General features: G+C 44.2%; 1 protein-coding gene across 9 annotated transcripts in view; it reads right to left on the bottom strand.

Moving 5' to 3' along the window:
• The window catches only part of nfixa (nuclear factor I/Xa), a 119159-nt gene that overhangs the window by 90165 nt on the left and 9239 nt on the right, over positions 1-19755 (bottom strand). For 2 of the 9 annotated variants that reach the window (XM_030351376.1, XM_030351381.1), the window contains exon 1: positions 18016-18257. The exons of 3 other annotated variants lie outside the window; for them this stretch is intronic. In XM_030351376.1, the coding sequence (XP_030207236.1) occupies positions 18016-18042 (27 nt within the window). In that variant the 5' untranslated portion in view covers positions 18043-18257. Of the gene's footprint in view, positions 1-18015; positions 18259-19755 lie in introns of those variants that run through there. 4 more of the 9 variants (XM_030351383.1, XM_030351384.1, XM_030351377.1 and 1 more) reach the window with 3 other exon arrangements.

The raw sequence follows: 19755 nt of genomic DNA, 5'->3' as shown, positions 1-19755 counted from the left end.
AACACAGCAAACAAAGTGTAGGATAGCTAAACGGAAACGGCCGGTGCACAGCAAGACTTAATGAATCAATGTTTTTACGTTAGTAAATGCCAAAGGGAAAAAGATTAGTCTATAAATTGATTTTATGGTGCCTCTTGAATTACAACGACGCCTCCTCGTGACTCATAGGCCTACTAATGCAGCAATATTTCGATTTTTGGTGTAGGAACGCAGGAACGCAAAAATAGGCCTAGGATTAACCGATGAGGAACATAAAATATAAACCGTTCACATGGGGCTAATAATATCAGCCGCTAATAAAATGTTCCAGGGAAAATTAAAGATTGGCTTCTAAAGGGCAACGTTCATAAAATGCATACAAATGATTAAAATAACAAAAAAAATGCATTGATCGTCTTTTCATACAGCCATTAGTTCAAATTAAACCAGTCATGTTAAAACGAATAATCATGTTCAATAGCAATAGCTTGCGTTGGAATGGGGTATAAAAATGATGTTCCACGGTATTGATCAGAGTATAGGCCATTTGATTATGATTCAATTTCATATAATATTGTAATGGTGTTTAACTAAAATATGTTTATTTCAAATATTACAATTATGGACATATTGTCCATAATTATGTAATTACTGCCAAATATTAATCATTAATTACAACCTAATACAACAATATTAACAAAAATAGCCAAATAGTCCTTTGGTATTTAAATAGCTGTGTAATTAAATAAATATTCTTCATCTAATAGGTTGTCAAAAAAAAAAAAAAAAAAGGCAATCTCTGCATCTCTTTTGCTTAAAACAAATGACTGAAAAAGATACGTGAACTTGGTAGGAAGGTATTAAATAGGGCAGGGACACGTGACTTGGAGCCATTGGATTCCTCCTGACTGAAGTTTTTATTAGATCATGTGATGATAATGCCCCTCCGATGACAGGCGAGGGTGGCAATGTTTGCTTTTTATTTTCTCTGATAAAGGTCCAGTTGATAAATGTAAAGTGTGTGGAATAATAAAAGCAAATAAAGGATAACATATGTCCTCTACATTTCTTTATGTTTGCATTAAATATATACCTCTAATATACCTCTAAATCTATGTGCAAAGATATTTGGATAATCTGCAGTAGTTCCGGTATAATCATTTTGGTCGCTGAACTGTTTGTGCCTTGCATTGAAATTAAATATTTAGGAAACACTCATTACCCTGTGCTAAACTTTGCCCAACACAGACACATTTATATGAGGTACAGGCAAACGGCCATTTTAAAGAGAGAGAGAGCGAGAGAAAGAGAGCGAGAGAGAGAGAGAGAGAGAGAGAGAGAGAGAGAGAGAGAGAGAGAGAGAGAGAGAGAGAGAGAGAGGGAGAGAGAGAGAGAGAGAGAGAGAGAGAGAGAGGGAGAGAGAGAGAGAGAGAGAGAGAGAGAGAGAGAGAGAGAGAGAGAGAGAGAGAGAGAGAGAGACAGAGAGAGAGCGAGCGGGTGAGAGGGAGTTAGATAGAGAAAGGGTTGGGGGCAGGGAGGGTGAATTCGTTGGAGATAGAGAGAGAATGGGTGAACACGCAAGACAGGGGGGAAAACTTTTCAACTGCCTTCAGCCAATTTTCAATGATTTTTGTTTCCCTTCTGTGGGAGGTGTGGTGGAGGCAAGGTGCACAAGGAGGGCTGGACGTAGTAAGACCCCCCTGCTCTGCCCACACTCCGGCCCCCCTGGCCACAGAGCACCAAGACACACGCTGGCAGCAGCCAGCAGGATGGCCAGTATCCCTCCCTGATACTCATATTCAAATTTCAAATGAAAAAAAAGTTATTTGTGTCGTCTTCAGCTTGAACTCCACACACACGCAAACACGCATACACACACGCACACACACTCACACACACAGTCACTTATTTGTAATCATTTATTTTTATTCTAATTACTGACCAAACTGCTGTTTCCATGCATCGCAAACTAATTTGTCCGTCCGAGTTCCCGAGAGAGGAAATATAAAACATTTCCTTCACGCTTTCCTCTCGTCCCCCATCAGGACAGATTGATGTTAAACACAGTGTCTGTGCATCATTCATAATTAGGCCTGTTTACACACTAAGGCATTACTATGTGTGAAAGTCTGGAAGCCATTTGTGGCATAAGGCTGGGAGAGAGCGAGAGAGAGAGAGAGAGAGAGAGAGAGAGAGAGAGAGAGAGAGAGAGAGAGAGAGAGAGAGAGAGAGAGAGAGAGAGAGAGGGTTGTTTTAGAGAGCTGGGGACAGCGATGCCAGAGTGTGAGCCAGGAACCAGCTACCAGAACAGGGCTCGGTCTGGGACCATCCAATCAGAAAGACCAGATTAATTTACGCTTTGAATGTATTTAGCACATATTAAGGTGCGAGCCGTATAGTTTGACCTCACTTTTCTTTCACATTAAAAGTCTATTGTTTACATTTAGTCCTTTGGAATTATATCCAAAGTGCTACACAAGTTAGGCCACTGTATGATCGTAAGTGCCACTGAAGTGAACTGAATAAGACGGTGCGTGTGTGTGTGTCAGTGTTTGTGCATATGACTTTACATATGTGTGTACATTAGATAAGGTCTCGTCATTTCATGCTCCCAAACTTCCCGGGCCAGCATGCATACCGACAATGGAATGCATATCGCACACATGCATGCACACACAAATGTACGCACACACACACATACACACACACACACACACACACACACACAGGCCAAAGTCTCACTAAATTCGAAGGAAATAAATATATATATATATGCACAGATATATTCCTTTCCCTTAATCCCCCAGCTCTGCCAAACAGACCGGCTCTCCACAAGAGATGCACTATTGAGAGACTATCTCTCCCTCTCTCTTCTTCTTTTATTACCCTCGCTCTACCAGGCCAGATGCCAGCCTTACCCCCACAGCCGGGCATGGTCCCATGCAAGCACACCAACACACACACACACACACACACACACACACACACACACACACACACACACACACACACACATACAAAGACAAACACACACACCAACACACAGACACACACACACACACACACACACAGCACACACACACACACACACACACACACACACACACACACACACACACACACACACACACACACACTCACACACACACACACACACACACACACACATACAAAGACACACACATAAACACACACCAACAGACAGACACACAAAAACACAACAACACACACACACACACACACACACACACACACACACACACACACACACACACACACACACACACACACACACACCCTTTATGCTTATGCTTACTCATTACTATTCTATGTTAACAAATGAACAAATATTTGAAACCAGTAAAAAGTAACATAGATGTAGGAATTGCGAAATGTTGATCTTATTTCTAGGATGTTTTTTCGTCTCCGCCTGGTTGATCTATAACTTTATCCATCTCTCTAGGCCACTTTCTCTCCTCTTGCTGAGAAAGTCCCCCCTTCTCCCCTTCTTTCCTGCACTCCTTCTCCCTCTTGCACTTTCCCTGTCTCTCGACCTCCATCTCTCTCTTGCAACAAAATGTATCTTAATCTCCCTCTCTCTCTCTCTCTCTCGCACTTTCATTGTCTTTTTGTCTCCCTCTCACTCTTGCACTTTTAATGTCTCTCTCTTGCAGTTCCACTAGACTCGAAAGGAGTCAAACATTCATGCTTATTCCTCTGTCCTTGCAGAAAGGGTAAATACCTTTCCTTTGACTTACTAATTTAATCAATTCAATTGATGCAAGAATGAACATTGGTCGTTCTTGCATTGAAATTGACATGTTTGATATGTTTCTGTTTTTTAAATATTAAAGCTAACACTTTGCACTCGGAAAAGAAGACAAACTAGTTTCTCTGCAGAGGTCAATCAATTTGTTCTCAGGGACCTGCTCCATGATTGGCTGATCAGGGGGGTCATGAAGCGTTGTGATTGGTTTAGCCCCTCAGATGTTGGTGTAGGCGCTATGATCCCTTCCCTCCCAAAAGTAAATGCATTCAAAACACATGCATGACGGACCGGAGGCTAAAAGGTTTTAGATAAACAAACACACACATACAGATATAAAGATATACTCTCAGCGCATCGTGTAGCATAAACACATTTACTGCGTTCACTAAATCACTTTGAAAAGCCCTCCTTATCTCCAACCCCATTCTTTCCATTTTCAAAGCCCTCCTCCCTTCTCCGTGGTGGGGTGGAGATCGAGTGTGTGTGTGTGTGTGTGTGTGTACAGTTATCTCCCGAGGTGACCGCGCTGCCGGTCGTCCCAGGGCGTGCGGCCACCAGCCCCTAGCCTCAGAGGGGACCACAGCAGCCCAGACAGACGACCATAAGTGCAGGTCCCTGCGAAAGGACATAAAAAGGGGGGTGATCCCACCTCCATTAAAGAGGCAGCTCGCTACATAAACAGGCACGCAGAGCCAAGAGGGAAGCGGAGGCTGGTGGAGAATAAATGCGCAGGGGTTGTACCGACACGCATGACACACGCAGCTTGGAGACGGCTCGATGCTATGTTTATGACTTCAACCTTTGCGGCGTTCGCTCTTCACATGAGAAAGACACGTGTGAATAAGAAATGCCTTATAAAGTCAAGGAAAGTCAAAAAATGTGTTATTGTAAATAATTGTACATTATATACTCCCCCGCCCCTACTCTTTAGGAGGGCAGAATGGGAGAAAATCACTTAATGGCCTATGGTTGGCATTTTGACAAGCTAATTGGCATGGCCCTAATAGCATACAGCTGGCATGTAATGGGTAGCACATTTGTATTACCTGTAAGTTACTTGAAAATGCCTGGAGGTGGTTTAGTGGGTAAGAGAATTACCTCTGGAACCACATGCACTCCTCCTGAGCCGGGACCCAGCCTCTCCCTCCGTCTCTCAGTACCCCTTCCCCTGTATCTCTCCACTGCATTACCAAACACCGCCATCTTAACAGCTCGGCCGCTAAAGCGCTACGCACTGAGCTAATTTGCGTGTGCTATCTTTACTACAGCACTGAGTTGTGAAGACATTCCTGACCATATAGATCATTTTCTTTGTCATTTTAATTTTCATTTTGGTGTGCTAGGCGCTGGATCCACGTGCAGCAGTATGGGGAGATATTATGGGATGGTTTGAGCCAGAAGGAGTGAGTTGGAATGGTCACGCTGAAAGCTGCCACGTCAGATGCTGCTAAGGCTTCCTGGCTCTCAGTATGCACAATGCAGGCCTGGATTTTACACACACAGACACACACACATACACACACTAACGCACATAAACATGCATACGCATGCACAAACAGACACATACACACACAAATACACAAGCATGTGCACAGACACAGGCAAGCATACAACTGCAGGCACACAGCCTCAGTGACACACCTTTGGTTACACACGTTTAGACACAAACACACACACACACACACACACACACACACACACACACACACACACACACACACACACACACACACACACACACATTCACACACTAACATAAATAAGGCCATATACACACATATTATGCAAACACAAACATACACACAAATGTACACAAATACGCACACGTAAACAGACAGACAGAATAGGCATGCACTAAGCAACACACACACACACACACACAAACACATACACGGAGGAACAAACACAGGCGCTGGCCGAGCGAGGCAGGGCTTGCCTTTTTGGAGCCGTTCGGGGATGTGGAGCCGTGAGCCGCCAGCCAAGCCCAACAGCCCTGCTCAGGGTGAGTCATCACACACACACACACACACACACACACACAGACACACACACAGACACACACACACACACACACACACACAGACACACACACACACACACACACACACACACACACACACACACACACACACACACACACACACACACGCACACACACACACACACACACACTCATAATAACAACAACAACAATACGAGGGAGAAGATTCAGAGCAGGAAGGAAAAGGAGATCAATGAAAGGAGATCCTTTTCAAGGAGAAGGAGAACGACAGACATAGAGTATTAAGAAATAAAATGTAAAAAAAAAGAAGGAAAAACAACAAGGAAGGAGAAGAAGAAGAAGAAGAAGTAGAGGATGAGAAGCGCGCTCTCCGTGTCGGAGCCTGACTTCAGCACCCACACGTGTCCTCGCAGGGCGGGACTCTCTGTATGAGTCTCCCTTGCAAAGCTTTTCACGCAGCTGTTGGTCGTTATTCTGATGCTTTATTGAATCGTTAAAAGGTTGTTCTGTATTTTCAGCTTAATAAGACAACATGTGTGTGTTGCAGTGGAGTCAACTCAATGCTGACTTGGGAGGGTCCCGGTAACAAAGAAACTGTAAGACTTCAAAAAAATAAACATTTAAAAAGGTACTTCTTATAGTGCTTGATGGGTTACTCCACATATACACAAATAAAATAAGACGGTTCTGTACATTACACTCAGCCTCAGGGATCTTGTTTCAAATGTATACATAAAAGGAACATTTGTGAAACAATATTTATTCAACGTCTTCGACTGTACCAAAAATCTGATGTCAAAAAGGCTTTGGCCTCTGCTTTGTTTAGGTTGCATTACTCAAACCCCCGAGAATTGCATTATTGAATACAACTACGCCATTGTTGAACTGAATTTCAGAAGAGCTTTTTTTTAACTCTATATTTCCATAAGCGGGAAAAGAAAATGGGGAGAGCTCTTTTTTTCAGGGTTGGGGGGGGTGGGTTAGAGCTGGGGAGGCGGGGGGGGTTCGAAATGGAAAGTAAAGGCACTTTTCCAGAGGTTTGATTCTCCAGATAGCACTTGGCACCATTCGTCTCCTCTAAGTACTATAATATGGTTATGATACATTAGCATTCCTCCACATCACTGAAGAAATTCAATATGTGCATATCAACCATTTTAGTCAGCAGACGGGAAGATGAGAAACAGAGAGCGTACCAAAAGAAGATGGAGTGTAGGCAGGAGAAGAATGGAAGGGGGGAGGGAGGAGGGAGAGATGATGGAGGGGGGAGGGAGGAGGGAGAGATGATGGAGGCGCAGGTACAGGATTAGCATGGAGCAGCGCGTGGTTCCTGGGGAAGGAGTAGCATTCCTTTGGACAACAGTAGATAGTCGCGGATAGACGGAGCGGGGAGGGGAGGTCAGGCAAGTGACTTTTAAGCTGAGCAAATCCTCCATATCCCAGATAACACAGAGACTCTTCCTGAGGGAGACGCAGAGATGAGAGGAGAGGGGGAGGAAGGCGGGGGTTAGGCATTCAGACAGAGTGATAAAAAAGGGAAGAAGACAGAGACAGATGGAGAGAAAGCATGAATAACATGAGCGACAGATAAAGTATTTGCACGAAGGGAGAGTCTGCGAAGGGGGAGGAGCTGGAGACCTGAACCAAAACTATGAGTCTTATTATATTGGTAGTGTATGTGTGTGTTTGGCATACTACTGCATTTTTTAATACTTAAAGGCCAGGGGTTGACACTGTTTGCAGAAACAAGGAACGTATGCTATGCTATGCTATGCTATGTGATACCTGACTGGTTATTACCATTTGCAATGGGAAACCATGCACATGGATGGTTTCCAGCAAGCAATTATTAAAATATTCTTATGTTTGCAATGCAATCAGCCTAAACCCAGACTCATAGCATTATGTTGGATTATCTGTGTGTATTTTCCATAAGTCAAAGTAGTCTCAATGGAGAAACACTTTGGCTCAAATCAGGTCAATTAAAAGTAACCTTGTATAGCCTGTGTCAGCTCTAGTCTGCAGGGGAAACACATTCAAAGGATGATTGGACGACATCGTTTTAAAGCTCTAGAATGAATCCAGGAGTAGTCCAGGGTAGCCAGGTATCCTCGACAAGGCTACTTTGGCAGTTATGATCTCGCTCACAGAATAGGAGCCCATCCTATGCGTTACATTTGACTTGACGTACATACAATCCGATGTGGCATGTGGACAAAGGCGGTTGGAGGTTCGACAAGCTAAGAAAATATTCCTGCGTACAATCATAACCGAGAAAAAGAAAAGAAGGAGGTATTGATGCCGACAGGATGACTTGTACATGTGCCTACGTACCGTGTGGGCTGCACAGCACACCAACATGCAGACAGGTGCGGACACACACCAGCACCCTCACATTTAAAGTCTGGCCGATCAAGATCATAAACAGTCTGCTTGATTTATTCTGTTTGTATTTTTTTAAGAGTGGTCAGGTTTTGACTTATGAAGGTTCCATAGCTAAATTCCTCCTTTTAGACGTTGAGAGTCTAAAAGGAGGGAACATTCAAACAGTATTAATTCCCCTTGCTGGGAAAAGGGACGGCCTATTCCCGGAGCAATCCTTAACATCTGAATATAAAAATAAACACACAGAGCGCGCACGAGCTAAGCCCCGAAATGTGGAAGGGGGTGAATAAAAAAAGAGAGGGGTTGGAGAGTTTGACAGCAGAGTTTTCCCTTCTGCTGCTCTAAAGTCTGGAACCACATTTTTACTCAGTGTAGATTCTCTCAGTCGCTTTCTCTCCTTTTCTCAAAGCACACTCTTGATTTCACTCCTTCTCTGTCTTTTCATCACTCACAATCTTTCAGCTCATCCTGCTCTGTGTTCATAAACCATCTCTCCCGCTTTGTTTCTCTCTCTCTCTCTCTCTCTCTCTCTCTCTCTCTCTCTCTCTCTCTCTCTCTCTCTCTCTCTCTCTCTCTCTCTCTCTCTCTCTCTCTCTCTCTCTCTCTCTTCTCTCTCTCTCTCTCTCTCTCTCTCTCCCCCTCCCTCTCTCTCTGTGGACGCCCCTGCGCCAGTTAACTAGCCACAAGCCAGAGGGAGGACCGCAAGAATGCTTAAATCAGCATAATTAGGACTGTGTGTACTTTAAACACACACGTTTTCACCAACAGCCTGGAATCCTGCCACCCGTGCACACCACTCTGTGCACGGCACTGTGCGCTCGTCCCGCCATAGCTTCCCCCCCCCCCCCCCCTCTCCCTCCTTGTATCTTGGCCCACCAATTTCTTGGTGTGCACTCTTGTGCATGCTCTTGTGCATGCTCTTGTGCACACACCTCCAAGGATACAACAAATTCATCTTAGCGCACATGGGCACATCCCATTCAGTGACACACCACACATCCTTGCCCCCCCCCCCCAAAACCACCACAGAGAAATGAGACAAACTGACACGGAGGGCGGGGCGGACCAATGGGATCCCGGGGGCCTTACAGTTGAGCTCTGTGGTGAGGTCGTTGCACTCGGCATACATCTGTGTGTGTTTTGTATTCAAGACGGTTGTTCATTCACTCGCCACAGGGTGAGATCAGGGCTGCTTTCCCAATCCATATGCAGATTATCAGTCTTCATTACAAAGCATTTAGTAATAATTAGCGTCATCAAAATGACACGAGCCGGCCATGAGATTCTATAATAGCCGCAATCGTTCGTTGGCTGAGTAGATCCCGTCAGGCGGGGGCTGGGGTCTGAGTGGACGGTGGGGCTCCCGGGGCTGAGCGTGCGGCAGAGTAACGGTAGCCACAGGTGCTCAGAGGCATACGCCGGATCACATTACTGCCAGGGGTCAGAGGTCAGATAGATCCTCCTGAAAAAAGAAATGCCCGTGCCAAAAGCGACAGACCTAAAATAAGAAAATGGAGAGCGCTTCGAGAGAGGGGGCCGGTACTGTCTGACGCATGGAGCCAGGAACGCATGAAGAGACCATACTTGTGATATGCACCGATGTCGAGGGGCACCACAAATCCATATTATTCACCCCGCTAGTCTTGGAAGTACTGAAGCGTTCATTTGCATCCTTAAACCAAAACACGGCTCTCATTCGATTTCTGCGGCATCTCCCAGTTGGGTAACTAATGAGGCATGAATGGCCTAGCTCTTCAGCCAAATCCCGTAATTCCCAGTAAGCGAGGCCCTGAATGCCGACTCACCTAGGTTACGTTCTCTCATAGTTCTGATCGAAGTTGTGTGACTATACGGTGAATTGGGGAGTCCACAGAAAACTCCAACTGAACTCTCTCTATCCCTCTCTCTCTCCCTATCTCTCTCACTCACACCCACAGACACACACCGCATGCCCATATAGAGTCTCTGAATCCCACCCCCCCTCTCTTTCTGTGGTGTGCTCACACAGCTGTTGATCTAGTGTGCCGGGTTCAGCTGAGGTAAAGATATTGTATATTACGCAATGGCTTATAGATTTTTCCACCACTGGCAAACTGCCAGGGAGAGGGTGAGAGTGAGAGAGAGAGAAAGACAGAAAGAGAGCTAAAGTGTTCAACAGTGCCACCACAGACAGGGAGAGAGAGAGAGAGAGAGAGAGAGAGAGAGAGAGAGAGAGAGAGAGAGAGAGAGAGAGAGAGAGAGAGACAGATAGTATTCCAAGATAGAGAGAGAAAGAGAGAAAGAGAGAGACTCGTTCCAAAGTCTGAGGGAGAGACTGGCTGGTTAGTAGAGACTGCAGGCATATATGGCCAACTGTCACAGAGAACAAGAAGTGTGTGAGTGTGTGTGTATGTATGTGTGTGTATGCATATGTGAGTGCATGCATGTGGTGTGTGGGTGTGTGCACAACTTTGTGTATTACTGCATGTTAGCGAAGGCGTGGTTGGAAGACTGTGCACACAGGAACTTTTCCACATACCGTTTCCCCAAGTATCAACTATGCAGTAGGCCTATTGGATATGTCAGCTTAAGCCAGGAAGTTGGTGCTGTCTACGCACACACACACACACACACACACACACACACACACACATACATACACACACAAAGACTCACGTCACCCACATGCACACAGATGTTAATGCACATGCATACAGAGAGGCCCATACAATATATACAAACATAAACCCAGGCAAGCAAACACACACACACACACACACACACACACACACACAAACACACACACACACACACACACACACACACACACACACACACACACACACACACACACACACACACACACAGAGACACGCAAGCACACACACAGACACACACAGACACACAGACACACACACACACACACACACACACACACACACACACACACACACACACACACACACACACACACACACACACACACACACACACACACACACACAGAGGACAGAGCAAGGCAGAAAATAAATGACCTTTGGTAGTCATTCAACACAGCATGGTGCGGCGTCAAATATTTTCCTATGAACTATGATCTGACTATGCTCACTGTATACATTACACAGACAGAAACCAGTGGGAGGGCCTCTGGCCAAACAATACAGACACTGACTCGCATCAAAGGCACATGAAGCAGGCCAGCTGACGATGATTACTACTTGCAGTTTTCAGTGTAATTCTTCTCCTTATGCGAACCTGTAGCATGACTTGTAATGATCATTTAATCAATCACATTGACATGGAGCAACGCGATAGTGAATGGCCCCGATCTTCATTTCAGTTGGTATAAGTTATAGTATTTGTATTTGTATTTGTGATCTAGTTAAGGGAGGGGCCACAGTGAGAATGCTGGCCTACTTCTAAGGGACAAAGCACTGACTGTTTACACACAACGCACAGGATGCATCTGCGTCAGAGCTAAATCTCCCAAACTCAGGTCCCCCCACACCCCCATCTATGCCAAACTCTGTGTAATTGGGTCCTTGATGCTCAACATAGGGTCCACTTTTGCTAATGAGCTAGATCTCTAGCATGCGGGGCGGGTGTGTGAATGCATGCATTTGCTTATAGCCCTCTTTTAAGCAACTCCAAAGTAACGAAGAGCTTTAATTTCACGCTACGCTGCAGGCCCCATTCACCGCCTAGACCCCGCCCCCCCCCCCCCCCCCCCCCCCCCGACCCAACACCAAATAACAAAAAGAAAAGAAAAACATGCATTAAAGCAGAAAATAAAAAGAATTGAGGATTGCCGGGTGAAGAAGAAAGGACTAAGGAGCTAATTGATGGGGTGTTGGAGAGGAGAAGGAAGGGGTCTAGACAAATCTGAAATATTTCCAGCAGGCATATTCTAATCTGTATACTTCCACTTACTTCAGATATCACAGAAAAAGCATTCAACAGAAAGCAATGAAATTGACCCTTTGTCCGCCTTGATCTTAATATGAATACATTTAGAATGAAAGCATTTTCCCCCATATGGAAAAATACATTTTAGCCTACCACATGCGTGTCTATCTATCTATAACATATTTGACGTGAGCCTTCGGATTTAATGCATTTGTGTAGGGGCTGTCTGTGTGCGTGTGTACAGGGTTGTTTGTGTGTGTGTGTGCCATTTAGTAGCCAGGTTTAGCCTATATCCATTATAACTCTAAATCCATTATGGCGAACACTGATTGGACGCTTTTCCATCCAAACCAATTCCACACCGGGAGCTGGCAAAGATGGTTCACACACACACCCACAGGGAACCAATATACAGATCCTGCAGATGGAAAGACACAAAGCACTAATATATACCCTCACACACACACACACACACACACACACACACACACACACACACACACACACACACACACACACACACACACACACACACACACACACACACACACACACATACACACACACACACACACACACAAAAACTGTTTACCTATTGGCAAACAGGAACACACATACAATCATATCATATCCAACCATACCTTGGTGCTAATTGTGTAAGTAAGGCATGAGAAATGCATATTTCACCGGCCGACAGGAAGACTGAACAGATAAGAATTGAGAGGAAACCCCAGTATGGATTTCAACTTATGGAACTGAGATCTGAGAAAAACTGCAGTGCACACACACATGCTGTCACATGCCTATGTGTTAAATAGCAACTCAATTAAACCGCATATTTTTACAAACTATCATATATTTATATTATAAATATATATGAGCAACAGTACATTCGGAATAAATACACACTAATACAGTGTGAGATGTCTTTATACACAAATTAGAAGCTAATATACGATTGGTGGAAAGCCGCACTCTATTACGTCGCCAGCATTATTAACGTGCATGGTATCTGTATTATTAATACTGTCCTCCTTAGCCAGTGTTTGCCTGATGGATAAAAAGAAGACGCCGAGCCTCAGAGACCCCGGCGACTGTCCAATCGAAACACTCGGAGAACGATGGCGGCGGTAACAAAAAAAAAGCGAAATCATGAATAAGGCAAAAGAACACAATGTTCCCCCGGGCTGCGGCTACTATCATGCCTCCTGCCTGGCTGGCAGCGCTGGCAGAGCTGGCAGTGCCACGCAGCCTCCAGCAGCCCTTTATTCAGCACCAAACCCACCTCCACCAAACCGACATCTACCAAACCCACCTCCACCAAACCCCCATCCACCAAACCCACCTCCACCAAACCCCCATCCACCAAACCCACCTCCACCAAACCCCCATCCACAGGCCAGTCGCCACACCGGCCCTCAGCACCAAACCCAACTCCACCAGGCCAGTCGCCACACCGGCACCAAACCCACCTCCACCAGACAGTCGCCACGCCAGCCCTCCACCACGCCCACCTCCCCCAGGCCAGTCGCCACCCCGGCCCTCCACCACGCCCACCACCCCAAGGCCAGTCGCCACCCCGGCCCTCCACCACGCCCACCACCCCCAGGCCAGTCGCCACGCCGGCCCTCCACCAAAACTCCAGCAGTGGCTCTTAGGCCACTTTGTATGTGTTGTGTGTGTGTTTTGTGTGTTTTTTGTTTGTGTTTGAGGAAGTTTGCGTGTGTCTGCTTGAGCAAGTGTGTTTGAGTGTGTGTTTTGATGTGTGTGTTTGTGTGTAGGTGTACGTGATGTAAAGTGATGCTGGTACTGGTATGTCACCAGATCAGGCCCACCTCAGCTTACAGAAGCACCTCCGCCATCACTGTGTCCTATTGAAACCAGAACCTACAGCTGACGCAGGGCCCAGCATCAACAGAACAGGAATAACACACACACACGCACGCACGCACGCACACACACACACACACACACACACACACACACACACACACACACACACACACACACACACACACACACACACACACACACACACACACACACACACACACACACACACACACACACACACACACACACACACTGTGTACCAAGGCGTATAGTAAAAAACAGACATTGGTCTTGGATTCCCAAAGTCATTGCTGCTGTTGAGTACAAATAAAAACAACTCTAGAATGAATTGTCTTAATGTACAGCAAAAACTGTACAGCCAGCAAGAAAACATGAATGTGGTGTGGACACTATGAGGGGACACATGATGGAACATAGGATCTCGTTTTTGCGCGAATGACACACGCAAAAGGCATAATGAACTGTTCGGTTTATCTTGCGCAGCGGCACATCAATTACGCACTCGCACTAGAATAGCAACTACAAGCACCGTTTTATTCTAGCAGCATTTGCATTCTTTTTCTATAGAGGCAATTACTATAGGCCTGTTTGCTGTGTTTGCTTTCAAGCATTTCGCCAAATTACGTGACGGAAAGAATTTCAAGTTTTCATTTGTTCTCCAAATCTTAAATACTTTAACTGTAAATAATTGGACATAAGCTCTCGTACAAAAAAAGGAGCGGAGCGTTGCAGCGAGTTGCAGTAAGCTTCTAGTGTTGGCACTGTGTGAAGGCAAACACAGCTCTGCTGCCCAGTTAGGAGCTGAACTGAAGTCGCACTCCACGTTTATTACAGCCTACATCACATTTGGAGGGGTCTTGCTGGAGTCTGAAATAATTGATATCGGAACACATCGCATAAAGTTTTTAATTAACGACGGCTCGGTGAACTTCAAACCACATTAAAACTTTATGCTAATCATTTTTGTCCTACAAGGTTGTGAAACGCTGCCATGTTCCCCTGTAATAACCTCCCAGTGCAGTTTTGCAAATGTAATAATTTGGCTGATTGTACCTTGCGTCCAGCATGCCCGGTGTCCGGCATTAAGCCTACTTTCTGACCTTTAAACATTAATTACAAGGCACATTGTTTGTTGTTGGTTTCAGTCGTAGTTTGATAATTGTTAATTAGATATAGGCCTAAGGTATGAATTGAAGAACATCGAAGAAAATGACCTGGAATATTCCCATTTACTGATGACACGCGTAGGCCTACACAGTTGCCCATGCACAAACACTCTGCAGCGTCACAAGGAAAAGCAGAGAACCGAATATAACGTGTTTAAAATACAGCCGTACGGTGGGGTGCGAGTGTTGTCACGTTCCATTACGGTCCGGGAAAAATATGACTCATCTTTCATTGGCGTGGCGATCATTTGAAACATTGCTTATATTCCCATAGCGATGGGGTCCAAAAAAAATCACTTCTGTTTAACAAATATCAGTCGGACCGTACGCCCAACTGTAGTCTAACAAAATCAATATGTATTTCGCATATGGACAGCATGCAGGCGGACATCGAGAGGATCTGTTGCCAATACATTTTAATTAATGGAAAGAAGAGACGCTCAATGCGGTCCCGCGTCTACCACTCTCTGGAATCTATACTAAACATGCCCTTGTGCCGGACCTAATTACACAATCAGATAGGTCTATCGATTCTGACACCTCCAGGTCACTATTAAAGTTTGTTTTGTTCAAAAACCACACAATTAAACCACCAACCTATGGCTCTAAGCATTGGCCAAGCCTCATATTTGAAGGGTGACTTGTAGGGCCGTTTTCAATTCCATCCCTGGGTTTTTATGCATTTTATTTCGAAATTATTTGCATCAATCGATGATTTTGAAGTTAGAAGAATTTGCAATGCAATGAGTCTTTAAATCGTTAGCCTACCGGTGTAATAATATATTGGGGAATTTTTCCGCATAGTCAAACAGCTTTATCATTTGGCCACAACTGTTGGCTTTTCTGTTGACTCTCATAAACCATTTTTATTTTAAATGGACCACTGCGGTAGGTCTGCGTCTGAACCTAACATTCAATCTTTCTCTTTAAAGTCTTAGCAGGTTTTGGAAATGAAATATACATTTCAAGATGAAACCCTGTAATGTATTACATCAATAATGAATCAAATGATTAGAAAATTCGTTATAATTTGGTCCTTAAGACTATAGGTCCCAGAAGCTTATTTAAACCCATTCTGTGTAAAATAACCATACAATGTCGTTCAGAAAAAAGGATATAAAGTCTTTAACTTAGGAAAGGGACTGAGAGCGGCTGGCTCCTGCAAGGACACACGGCACTCGCTGCGGCCTTGGAACGAAGCCCCGTGCTGGCTTCGTTCTGCCTTCCAACTATCTGATCAATTCACAACTCATTTATGTAAAGTTATCATAAAATGTTACGCTGTATTTTTCTTAATAAGCTAAATTCTGGAAAAAGGGGTAACAAATAAATAGCTGCTGCTATTTATGCAGCAGCAGCAGCAGCAGCAGCAGCTGAAAAAGGTCAGTTGAAGAAAACAAACTACAAACTTGAGAGAATTGTTAGCTTTATGCAAAACAACAGATAATACAGAGCCTCGAGAGGATAAGCACAAGTTATTTTAATGGAATTGTATTAGCATGGTTACATTTAACATTAATTGAAAAGCTTCATGGGATGTTGAAAAATGTATAGGCCCCTCTGAGTTGTTCTCTGTATTATAGTAGGCCTACTGTTTAACAAGATATATCTACCGTATAGCGTGTTATGGAGTGAAGCCAAGGTATTTCTCATTGAAAAAACTAATATTCCCAAACTGGTGAGGTCATTCTGAAGATAATATTTTCGTTCTTTTTTTTCCTCCTTTGAGCATGATTGCCCGGTGGAAATTGTAGCCCATATACGAGCTCAGCAAATGTCTCACACATTCCTTGTGATTATATATAGGGCTATAAGTTACTAAAACGTACATTTATATTTAACCTTGTGTTCATTTTGGACACAGGCCAAGTCTCATTGATAGAAAGAGGCGTTCAACACACCAACAAGTAGGTACGCCTATTCTAAAGAACAAAAGAAAAATCCTTTTAGGATTTTTTTCAGGCGAATTCCACTGTTACTTATTAAATCGCATTACTAGTCATAACGCCTCTACTGTACTGTTTCCCCCACACTAATATTAATCAGAACGCTTCCGCACGCCGGGAACACCCGCCCTCGTGTCCTCGCTCGCGGTTCAAACTACGTGTTGGAACGGATTCCTTCTACACGAACCTGCACTGCAATAGTATAAACTTTTCTCCAGTCGTATTAAATGTGTCCACCGACTGTAGCTCTCAAACACACACACACACACACACACACACACACACACACACACACACACACACACACGCACACACAATACACGCACACACACACACACGCAAGCGCGCGCGCACGCACGTACGCAAGCGCGCAAACACACACACCGCACGCACACACACACACACACACACACACACACACACACACACACACACACACACACACACACGCACACACGCACACACGCTCGTAGCTAACCGCAGCTGTGGTGTGAGCTGAATGACTGCCACTATGACAGCGCAGACCTCGATGTCAGCCACCACGGTTCCAAGTTTAAAGCGTCCCGTATTTCCTTCTAACCCTATGCTCAGCTCATCATATCACCTCCCGAGTTGTATTGTTACTGTTGTTATAGTTTAACATGAGGTCGTAGAAGTATGGCTACGTAAAGGCTGTCGAATATCAAACCAAGATTGTCCGTACATTCTCCCGAGCTCATCTTCCCTCCGTTTTATATCAAATAGATTTGGGAGAAGCGCCATTTTATCTACAACCCATGAGCAACGAAACGCAAAAGGAAGCTACCTGGAAAACTGCCACGAAAGAAAGAGGAGTCGACGAGGGAGCAGGGGAGAGATCGGTGGACACTAAACACTGTCTAAAAGTGCGGAAAGCTAAAAAGCTCCTTAAACGCAACAAATGACAGCCACGGCACGGAACGACGACAACATTGTGGCCACATAACGACCGATGGGCATACAGGGAATGCGCGAAAATGTAAAATTCAAATATAATGAAAATATTTTTACCTGTGTCAAGCAGTAAGGGGAGTACATGGTAATTTTAGAGATGAAAATTTGAATTCGTAACAAAGTTGGATGAAAGTTCGCTGTGGTGCTGCATTGCAAATCGCTCTCGCCGTCCCCTCGCGCTCACTCCATGCTGCACAGCCAGTAACCCCGCCTCGCGGAAAGTGAAAGCCTAGATAACTTTGAGGAAAGTTTGCAGTTCTCCCTCCCTCTCTCCCTCTGTCTCTCTCACTCTCTCTGTCGCTCCCTCTCTACCTCACTTTTTATCTCACTCCCTCGGCCCCTTTTCAAATAATCATTGCCCATAGCAAATGCGCGCGTGAGCATATCGCCGTTATTGCTCCATCAATTTTGATAATTTCCAATTATATTTTTGGTGCAAACTTGTCGGACAGGCTTCTCTCCTGTAGCAGTTATTATTGCCGATATGCATTTTTTATGATTTGGGCGCCAAATATACAATGTAGACTTTGGCTACGTGTCTTGGACGAGTAGCCTACGCCTATGGGCACGGATGATGTATCCTTACTAATAAGGTACTTTATACATAAGAGAATAATATTCTTCAGAGGAGGCTATGACAAACGTTATCTAAACTGCAAAATATAAAGTGTCTGTTTCCCAAATTTATTTCAAATTAAACAAGCAAACATTTTACATATATATATATATATATATATATATATATATATATATATATATATATATATATATATATATATATATATATGTATGCATTTATAACTAATGGAAATTATATTATAACCAACTAACTAAATATAATAACATTTTGTTCATATGTTGCATCTTTCATTTCAATTAACTCAGTCCTAGGAATTAAATACCAAATACTTTGTCACCGAAAGGCACAAAGTTTCAGCTAAATGGTCATTGTGGACATTTAATAAATTATGTTATTTGTCAGTGTGAGCTTAGCAACAGCAACCATTTTGGTAAAAAAAAAAGCAAATCCTACTAATTCAACAATGAGCTACAGCACATGAAGCAAAAAATTGCTGCACCCACACAGAGCTACCCTTGAAGTTGTTTGTGTCCATCTCTGAACCTGCTTACACTCGGAATCCCTGCTCCAACATGGTTCAATTTAATAATGATGTTGTAATGACACTTTATTACTTTTCGGTCTTTCCTTGGTGGCATAAGCCAAGGTAAAAGAGAGCTACATGTGAATAAAGTAATAGCAGCTTTACTGGGGCCGTTGCAGCATGGAACCAATATTTTCTAGTTGGCTGTATCCTCGCCTGCTCTCTGCTTTTCAGCATAATCAAATTCACATATGCAGGCAGAGTGCCTGCAATTATATATATGATTGTGTACGTGTGTGTGTGTGTGTGTGTGTGTGTGTGTGTGTGTGTGTGTGTGTGTGTGTGTGTGTGTGTGTGTGTGTGTGTGTGTGTGTGTGTGTGTGTGTGTGTGTGTGTGTGTGTGTGTGTGTGTGTGTGTAGGCTTGTGGTTTTGGGCTGAAGTCACCCCATAGCTTAAGAGCCAAGACATGAAGCTGTGCAAGTTTACGAGACCTCAGGCTATGTAGGACACACACACACACACACACACACACACACACACACACACACACACACACACACACACACACACACACACACACACACACACACACACACACACACACACATTTATATACATATATATATATATTTATAAATATGCTGTTCTCAAATATATATGCACATACAAAGGGGAACAGAAAAGCAATGGTAA

The sequence above is a fragment of the Gadus morhua genome, chromosome 3 (assembly GCF_902167405.1).
Source record: "Gadus morhua chromosome 3, gadMor3.0, whole genome shotgun sequence".
In the NCBI taxonomy this organism is placed as follows: domain Eukaryota; kingdom Metazoa; phylum Chordata; class Actinopteri; order Gadiformes; family Gadidae; genus Gadus; species Gadus morhua.
The sequence above is the reverse complement of the archived record's forward strand: the minus strand, read 5'-3'. Positions and strand labels throughout refer to the sequence as shown.